The sequence below is a fragment of the Trichechus manatus genome, unplaced genomic scaffold (assembly GCF_000243295.1).
Source record: "Trichechus manatus latirostris isolate Lorelei unplaced genomic scaffold, TriManLat1.0 scaffold00185, whole genome shotgun sequence".
In the NCBI taxonomy this organism is placed as follows: domain Eukaryota; kingdom Metazoa; phylum Chordata; class Mammalia; order Sirenia; family Trichechidae; genus Trichechus; species Trichechus manatus.
The window spans coordinates 4,177,596-4,186,954 of NW_004444121.1; the positions used below are offsets into that span (position 1 = coordinate 4,177,596).

The window sequence follows — 9,359 nt, forward strand, 5'->3', positions numbered from 1 at the left end:
GGCCGGGGGGTAGCACAAGCCCTCACCTCATCGTCTCCCTTATAAGGGCTGGAACCCTTGCCCCCTGCGATGCTGATACCCAGGCCCCCCGTCTGCCGCACGATGGTGAGCGTCAGCTGGAAACAGAAGCAGACACGGGGGTGTCCAGGTCTGTCCAGCAGCGGATGCGAGAGAAGCTGATCCCTCTGGCAGCCAGGGCCCCACAGCCACTTCCAGCCCAGCCCTGGAGTTGGCCGGCCAGGGCCTGGTGAGGGCAGGATGAGGCCTGAAGCGGGCAGCCAGGGCCCAGGAGCCCAGGCTAGAGGGCTCGCTCGCCCCTGGCATGGAGACCAGAAACCAAGCTTGGGGTGTGGGGGCCGGCACCACGTCTGCAGATGGGCTGCCCGAGGATGTGCCCAGGGTGGCCCCAAAGGGGCAACAGGCCAGTCTGCCCAGCACCCTGGCACCCTCCCAGGAGAGGCCGTACAAGCAGAGGGAGGGAGGCGCGTGAGCCAAGCAGCCCAGAGGCCAGCGAGAGTGGCAGGCGGTACAGACCTCCTCTTCCTCAATGCGGGCAGGCTCTATCAGCAGGTTATTGGCCTGGTCAAACGACACCCCCTGTTAGGACAGGACCAGCGAGGCATGCAGGTTAGTGCCACCACCTCTGGCCCGCCACCGCCCAGCCCGGCCGTGAGGCAGAGAAGAGAGAGCACACCAAGCCCCACAGCCCCAGCGCCCGCCCACCAGCACCGCCCACACCCGCAGCAGGTGAGCCCTGTGTCCTGTCGGCAGGTGGGAGGCCCTACGGACCCTCCGGGAAGGGTGGGGGCCCCAGAGCGGGCCCGCTTGCTGAGAGACCCACCGCTCCCTCGGCCTTTCCAAGGTTAACCCGCGAGGGCTCCGCCTGGACTAAATACAGCTCTGCTGCGTGAGGAGCCCCAGGGTCTCCAACACGATGTCATCTCAGACCACCTCAGTGTAGGAACTCCTAAAGTACCAAAAAGGTAAGAGGCAGCTCTCCGGGAGCCTGGGTAGGCTCTGGCTTCTGGAGTCAAGGCCCTGTAAGGCCCAGCAGACAACCAGACCCTCGCAATAGGGCCACAAAGCCAACGACGAGAGCTGGCCTCCGTGGGTGAGGTGGCCTGAGAGACGTGGTGGGGGGGGCACCGCAGCCACTGTCAGCAGCTTGCGGGGCACTGTCAGCTCCTCTGGCCCCGTGCTCCCTTCGCCAGCCGGCATCTCGGCAAACACTGACCCCACAGGGCTGCCGCTGAGAGGAGCAAATGAAGCAAATTTGATGTAGGGCGGCCTGTGCATGCACACGTGGAGGGCTGGCTGGGTCGCTGGTGGACTGTGTGCTGGCCACACGGCCAGACCTACGTCCAGCTCCCCACGCTCAGTGTCAGAAGGCAGCAGCAACACAGGGCCGGGACCCACCTTGACGGAGGGTGCACAGGCTGCGGCCTCCTCTTCCTCCTCCTCTTCCTCCTCAGCCTGAGGAACCCAGGGCGTGTGGGGGCCATTGTGCCAACCGCCAGGCCCGGCCTGGCCCTCGCCGTCCGGCCGCATCCCCTGCAGCAGGGCCACAACTGCCTCGGGCTGCGGCAGCTTCGAGACCTTGAAGTGCTTCTTGTAATGAGGCGTGTCCTTGCGGATGAGCCGCTGTCGCCCTCCCAGGAGGGGCCGGGGGGCCTCGAGTTGCTCCTCTTCATCCTCACTATCCCCCCGTGGCAACAGCGTGTCCTCCGCGAAGTGCACTGTGGGCTGGAAGCGTGTGTGAGGTGGGCAGCTTCCCCGCACACCCCCAGCCCCACCTCCTCAAGGGAACCTCCAGGGCCATGGCAGTGCAAAGACTGGGCGCCCCAGGAGGATCCAGGAAAGTCCTACAAGCAGCGACGGGTACCAGACAGGCTTTTGGGAACTCTCTGCTGGCCACAGGTGGGGACACACAGAAGACCGCAGACCAGGGCCTGTCCAGAGACCAGAAGCCCTGTGGCGCCGGGCAGACACCCTGCCATGACCTTCTGGCAGCCTGATACTTGGAAGCACCCACTAGGCCTGGGGACTACGTCTTTTCTGGGGTGGTACAGTCAGGAAACAGACTGCTGAGTGGCAACAGTGAGGCGGGCGCTACGGTATGGGACTGACCCCCACTCGCCTGGAGAAGCCCCTGCCCCAGGCCGAGCTCTGCTGAGGGGAGAGCCCACCCGTGTGTATCCCATTTCCCAGCCGCCACTAGCAAGGAACAGCAGCTGTCCATGCCACAATGAGCCCCAAGCGGTACAGCCATCTTTGAGGGAGGTGGACAGCCACCCATCCCCCACCAGCAGGGCCCTCCGAACCTCCAGGCCCAGCCCCCAGTGTCTCCCGGCCTGTCCCTACCTCCTCGTAGTTCTCCTCCATGTCCTCCTCTGGGCTGGCTGCCGTGGCCTCCAGCTGGTCCAGGTCCTCCGCCTCAGCCAGCGGGCCCTCAGGCTCCCGCTCAGAGCCGGTGCTGACGGATGGGTGTGAGGCTTCGCTCAGCCCAGACTCAGTGCTCAGCCGCTTCTCCTAAGACAAAGCAGCAGGGTTAGCCACAGCACCCACCCATCGCAGGCGATGTCTGCTCCATGGCAGGCGGCCCCCAACTGGGGTGCCCCCGTCCCGGCCCTCCCACGCTTAGCCCACACTCTGACCCCTCACCTGCCCATGGAACACCCAAGCCGCTCATACTCCTTCTGCCCACTCTACTGACCACACTCACCACCCATGTCACCTCCCCCCAGCCTGCTCCAGCCCTGTCTCCGCCAACCCTCGCAGACCTGCACCCAGCACGGGCCGGCCGCAGTGCCCCTGCCCACGTCCCCACAGGCACCTCTTCTGAGGGCGAGCGTGACCTGGGGCCCAGCTTGCAGGGGGTGACCTCGCTCCGGCGCTCTTCGATCCCCCTTTTCATCACCTTGAGCTCGCTGGGGTGAGGCGTGGCACGGCGCTGCAGGCCCTGCAAGGGTGACGGGGTGAGGAGCAGCGCAGAGATCAGGTGTGGTGGCGGACGCACCCTGCCCAGGGTCCCCATGCCCCCATACCCGCGTCTCGGAAGCGGCCTCCTCGGCATCCTCGTCGCCCGCGGGTGCCTCCAGGAACTGGATGACGCTGACGCGGCTCAGCGGGGTGTCGCTCCAGTTCTCAGAGGGGCTGCTCCGCTGCGCTGGATCCTCTGTGGGAGGCCGGAGTCAGCCGCCGCGCCCCCGCCGAGGCCCCGCCCGCCCTGGACGCTGGCACCTACCGAGAGTGGGTGAGGGCTGCTGGGGCAGCAAATAGCACGTGAGCACCTTCTCGCCCGTCTGCACGTCATCCTCCGTCTGGAAGCGCAGCATGGGCTGTGCCTGGTTCTCCGCCAGCCACAGGGCCTTGAGGTTGAGGTGGGTGAGCGCGAACGGCAGACTCTGCAGCCTGCGGCAGGCGGGCACTGTCAGCGGGGGTGGGCGTGGCCAGCGGGGGCGGGCAGGGCTGAGGAGGGGTGTGGGCGTGGTCAGCGGGGGCGGGCAGGGCAGAGAGATGTGGGCGTGGTCAGCAGGGTGGGCAGGGCTGAGGGGTGTGGGCGTGGCCAGCGGGGATGGGCAGGGCTGAGAGATGTGGGCGTGGTCAGCAGGGTGGGCAGGGGTGTGGGCGTGGCCAGCGGGCAGGGCTGAGGGGTTGTGGGCGTGGCCAGCGGGGGCGGGCAGGGCTGAGGAGGGGTGTGGGCGTGGTCAGCAGGGATGGGCAGGGCTGAGGAGGGGTGTGGGCGTGGTCAGCAGGGTGGGCAGGGCTGAGGGGTGGGCGTGGTCAGCGGGGATGGGCAGGGCCCAGGAGGGGTATGTGGGCGTGGCCAGTGGGCGTGGCCAGGGCCAATGAGAGGTGTGTGGGCTTGGTCATCGCGGGTGGGGAGGGGCGGGTGGGGTGCGTCAGCAGTGCTCACCGGTTCCCAGCCACATCCAGCACATGCAGCTCGGCCGTGTGGGCGAGCTCAGGAGGCAGGACGGCCAAGCGGTTGTCCCTCAACGAGAGCACGCTGAGAGCCGCACAGCCGCCGATCTCGGGTGGCAGCCCCTCCAGGCGGTTCCGGTCCGCGTTGAGGTTTGTCAGCTTGGTCAGCTTCCCCAGGGATCGCGGCAGGGCCTGGTTGGGAGGAGGCAGGTGACAGCCCCTTCGCCCCCGCCCCGACAGCTGCCCCCACCTCTGCCCACTACCAACACGCCGAGCCAGGTGCAGCAAGGACAGCGGCCATCATCCCTGCGTCTAGGCGCCCCGGCCTGAGCACCTGAGGCCACGCCCACTGTCCCACTCTCCTTGCCTACACCCAGAAGCCATCTGTGCCCGGTGGGCTCTGCTCTGCCTGGCCCTGCTCTGCAGCACCCTGCCTGCCTGGGGACACCCCTCCTGGGGCCCTGAAGGGCAGGCTGCGCTTCCCCTCTGCTCCCAGGTGGATCCCCATCCCCACCCTGGCGTCAGGCATCACCATTACACCCTGTAACAGAAACTTCTCCCTTCTTCCACTCTCCTGGCCTGAGGGATTCCTTGGAGGAGCAGATGACCTCCAGCTTTCTAGCTCATCCTCTTGAAACGCAGGTCGGTTTCCTGTCCCTGCCTCACCACTGACCCGCCTCTGGTGCCCTATCACACGACGGAAAAAAATACAGCCCAAGATCTTACCCTAGCCTCCGAGAGCTCCTGCTTCCCCCTCTGACCACCCGTCCCAGCCGCATCTCTTGCCTAGTAGACTCTCCCCTGACAGAGAATCCTTAGCACCACACAGCCTCTATGAGACAGGCCACCCACACCCACACCTGCACGCACACGTGTCTATGCACACAGGTACGCCCAACTCACACCTGCATACACACATCCACACACACCACCACCACCCACACACACATACGTACACAGTCATCTACACGTATCCGCACGTACACAGCACCTACATCCGCACACACATCTGCACACGGGCATTCACCAACACCTGCACACACCCCACCTACACCTAGACACAGACATCTGCATACAGTCATCTACAGCTGCACACACACACCCCACCTATACTGATGCACAGCTGCACAATCACCTACCCCACGTGTACCTGTCTGCACACACACACAGCTCTCACCTACGCCTGGGCATACACCCATACCCACACACAGCCACCTACACAACACGTCTGCACACAACCACCTACGCCTGCAGTCACCTACACCTGCACACATACGTGGCTGCACACACCTAACCTGCACACATACGTGGCTGCACACACCTAACCTGCACACATACGTGGCTGCACACACCTAACCTGCACACATACGTGGCTGCACACACCTACACCTGCACACATGCAGTCACACCTCCATGCACGCATATCTGCACACACACCTACACACACTGCTGCTTACACCTGCATACTCATCTGCACACACTATCACACTTGCACACACACATCTGTACACACACCACTCACAACTGCACACGCACATCCGCATGCATACGACTGCCACCTACATGGACATATACATCTGTACACACATATCTGTCGCCTATACCCTCGTGCGTGTCCAAACACATGCCACCTACACACCCATCTGCATGTGGTCACCTACACCCGCACACACGCTGTCACACCTGCACGCATACGTGTCTGCACACATACAACTGCCACCTACACCGCACACACGCGTCTGTGTGTACACCAGCTATACTTAGACATACACATCTGTACACATACAACCATCAGCTACATCTTCACACGTGTCCGTACAGACGTATCACCTACACGCGCCTGTACACATATACACCGTGTACACCTATGTGCACCTGCGCACATGCGTCCACATACACACTACCACGTACACTCGCACACACATGCACGCACCATACACACCTGTATGCACACGTCTGCACACACACCTGCACATGTGCCGGCAAGCACAGGAATCTATACACACGTACAGCCGGATGTACGTACCTACGTGCGCACGTACACCCATGCATATACTTACACATGCTTGCATGCACATACCTGCACAATCGTGCTTACGTGCACATTTACACCCACACGCCTCTGCACGCACGTGTAGCTGTCCACACACGTTTATGTCCCCACACGCACGTATACACCCAATGTGTTCTGACACTCACGCACGTACATACGTCTGTACTTACAAGCCTGAGTGCGCACATACCACCAACGCGCATCTACACCTACACGCACAGGCCTACGCGCATGCACACTCATACACAAACGCTCGCATACACATGCCTGCACATGCTTCCACACGCACAAGCATGCTTATCACCAGCACACAGCTGCGTGCACACACACGCACCACCAGCAGACGTCACTCGGCTCCCTCCAGCTCTGGCCCTCCTGCCCTGTTCCAGCGCTTGCTCACTCATGCCCAAGTCCCCCACCCCCTCTGACCCGGGTGCCCCAGGGCTGGGCCCTACCGTCAGGAGGTTCTCAGTCAGGATCAGCTCAGACAGGTTCTCGCAGTCCCCGATGGCCTCGGTCATCTCACACAGGCGGTTCTGGTCCACCTTCAGGATGGACAGCTGTTTCAGCTGGCCTGGTGGTGGAGAGACCCAGCACGGGGTGAGTGTGTGGAGGCCGGGCATGCTCCTGACTGCCTGAGCCAGCCGTGAGGCAATGCCTTGGCTGCTGCTGCTGTCCCAGCCTTGGCCTGCTCTCCCCTCCCGAGGCCATCTCTTGCCCAGGTGAGATCAGGAACTTCCTCCTCAGCATCCTCCTGTAGCCCCAGCTCCAACATCGGACACGCCCACCAAGATGTCCCCAGACCCAGCCAGGGCAGGCTCTGTGCCCACTGCCCTCATGACACCCACGTGCCCACATCCCCCAGCACCCATGCGTATCCTCTTGGTGCCCACCAATGCCATCAGGCAACCGCTGCAGCAGGTTCTGGGACAGCAGCAGGTCCGTGAGCAGTGCCAGCCCACCCAGCTCCGCAGGTAGCTCCTCCAGCCGGTTCTCTGACACGTCCAGGCACACGAGGCGCCGCAGGTTCCCGAGCTCCTGAGGGTCAGGCACGGGAGGTCAGGACGCAACAGACACAGATGGGCAGGAGGACTCAGGGATCACAGCCACGACTCCACTCACCGGGGGTAGTGCTGACAGCTGGTTCCGGTCCAGCCACAGCTCTCGCAGGTTGGGCAGAGCCCCGAGAGTGTCGGGCTGCAAGGGCGGGTAGGGGGATGTGTGTGACACGGACAAGGCCCCGCCCCACCGGCACCGCCCCAACGGCCCCGGCCCCGCCCCGCACCAGCACTTCCAGATCATTGCCTCCAAGATCCAGCTGTTCCAGCTTGACCAGGAAGGAGAGGGACCTGTGGGGAAGCAGAGCGTGGCACGGTGTGGCTGGCAGCCCACGGCTCCGGGCCACGCGCCTGCCCGCCTGGTGGTGGAGGGCCAGGGCACTTACGCAGGCAGGGACTTGAGCAGGTTCTCCCGGAGCTCCAGGGTCACCAGGTTGGCAAGGCTGAAAGAGACAGGAACGGGCACCAGGCAGTGAGGGACAAGGTGCTGAAACAGGGTGCAGAAGGGTGCAAGAACAGGTGTGGTGGCGGGTGCCCAGGCGGGGGAGAGCACTCACTTGCCCACATCCCCCGGCAGCGCCTGCAGGGACACGTCGTTCAGGGCCAGGTGGGCCAGGCTGCGCAGCTGAGTGAAGCCGTCAGGGAGCCTGGGCAGAAAGACAGAGTGCCGCCTCAGACGCTCAGACCAGGGCTACAGACCCCCAGCTGTGAGATCATCTGCTCCCCACCTGGACAGAGGATTCCCGCTGAAGTCAGCAATCTCCAAGGCTTTACAGAACTTGATGCTTTCAGGGATCTCGGGGATGTCTGTGACAAGAAAGGAGTCAGCTGAAAAGATGCCCCAGCCTCCCAGAACTCCACGCCCCCCAGCCCCAGGGGCTTCGCACCGTTCCGAGACACGTCCAGCTCCACCAGCTGCATGAAATTGGCCACCTCGGGCGGCAGGCGCTGGATCTCGTTGTCGCTGAGGCCCAGCTTACGCAGATTTAGCAGGCGGAAGAAAGGCTGTGGGCAGGGGTGTGATCAGCCAGACGGCCCCCCAGCAGAGGGCCCTCCAAGGCAGAGACAAGCACCTGGACACAGCCCTGTGGGTCATGGGTGCCCCAGGCTCAGCCATCTCTGCCTCCTCCAGGCCCCGCAGGAGTGTGGGGGCCCATCCACAACACCCCAAGCTACAGCAGTGAGGACAGCAAAGCCAGAAAAACGTGCACAAGCATCCTGCAAAACAGCAGACTCTGAGCCCCCTGCGACCTTGGGGCCGCCTCAGATGGGTGCCCGGGACCACCGTCTCACCACGCACCTGGCCTCACACGTCCAGATCTCAGCTGAAGAACCGCTTTCTTGTGACTGAACCCATCTCCCCTTCCCATCCTGCTGTCTTACCACAGGGCTCCACCCCCCATCGCCTCTGCCACCAGGAGGTGAGCCCCCTGGGGGGCCCGTGGTGGTTTCCTGGGCCTTTAACAGGAACTTGGCGGCTAGACACCAGGCAAGAAAGTAATAAGGACAGCACAGCACCCTAGACATGAGAGATGCTGTATGCAGTTTCTGGGGACCGTGGGGCAGCGCCATCAACTCTGGAGCCCCGCCTTCTGTGACACACGGGCCCCCAGGCACCAAGCGCTCAGAACCCGGTCTCCGGAAAGGAAATCCTTTTACGATCTCCTTTCCTGATGGTCCTTTCTGTTGCATCCTGAGAAAAAGGACACGCTGCCGTGAAGAAACAAGGGTAGTGCGTGAAGAGTTGCGGGGGAGCAGACCTCCTGGGCGGGCACCGCAGGCCGAGGACAGCACGTGGAGGGCAGCCGGCGCCCACGTTCCGGAGCGCCAAGCGCACTAGCACCTATCAACCAGCCCGATCCGTCCCGTTGCCGCCCCCGCAGGGTCACTCGGTCTCCTACTTTAGGCCCGGTGCCACCCAGGCAGGCACCTGAAGACCGCTGCCACCTGGTACCAGCCCAGGCGGCTGAGCCAGCCAGGAGGGTGGGGCCGGGCGAGCGCGGCTCCGGCCAGTAGGAACCAGCAGGGCCGGCTGGGAGGCTTCGCTGCCCCACCCCGACGGGCGCCGCGACTCTTCACCAGCCGGCGACCCACCGACGCCGAGCAGGTGCCGCCGCTCACCTTGGGCAGCTCGCGCAGCTGGTTGGCGTCCAGGAGCAGCTCCTCCAGGCTGCGGCTGTAGCGGTAGATCTCCTCCGGCACGGCCTGCAGTGAGCAGTGCCGCCGGTCCACCGACTCCACGTGCCGGTTGCAGCGCCACAGAGGGATGCACTTGAGCATGGTGCGGGCAGGCGGGCGCGGGCTCGGGCCGGGGGGCGGGGCGC

The 9,359-nt window shown here is 63.9% G+C and overlaps 1 protein-coding gene across 3 annotated transcripts in view; it reads right to left on the reverse strand.

Annotated features, from left to right (window-relative positions):
- Positions 1–9,315, reverse strand: part of SCRIB (scribble planar cell polarity protein) — a 28,672-nt gene extending 19,357 nt beyond the window's left edge. For all 3 annotated transcript variants that reach the window (XM_023741641.1, XM_004387381.2, XM_023741640.1), the window contains exons 1-17: positions 9,157–9,315; positions 7,923–8,040; positions 7,764–7,842; positions 7,593–7,682; positions 7,422–7,478; positions 7,263–7,326; positions 7,100–7,174; positions 6,871–7,015; positions 6,433–6,551; positions 3,917–4,116; positions 3,245–3,411; positions 3,045–3,175; positions 2,834–2,959; positions 2,362–2,529; positions 1,417–1,743; positions 535–597; positions 27–116 (exon numbers count right to left, since the gene is read on the reverse strand). In XM_023741641.1, the coding sequence (XP_023597409.1) occupies positions 27–116; positions 535–597; positions 1,417–1,743; positions 2,362–2,529; positions 2,834–2,959; positions 3,045–3,175; positions 3,245–3,411; positions 3,917–4,116; positions 6,433–6,551; positions 6,871–7,015; positions 7,100–7,174; positions 7,263–7,326; positions 7,422–7,478; positions 7,593–7,682; positions 7,764–7,842; positions 7,923–8,040; positions 9,157–9,315 (2,178 nt within the window). The remainder of the gene's footprint in view (positions 1–26; positions 117–534; positions 598–1,416; positions 1,744–2,361; positions 2,530–2,833; positions 2,960–3,044; positions 3,176–3,244; positions 3,412–3,916; positions 4,117–6,432; positions 6,552–6,870; positions 7,016–7,099; positions 7,175–7,262; positions 7,327–7,421; positions 7,479–7,592; positions 7,683–7,763; positions 7,843–7,922; positions 8,041–9,156) is intronic.
- Between the last annotated feature and the right edge of the window lie 44 nt (positions 9,316–9,359).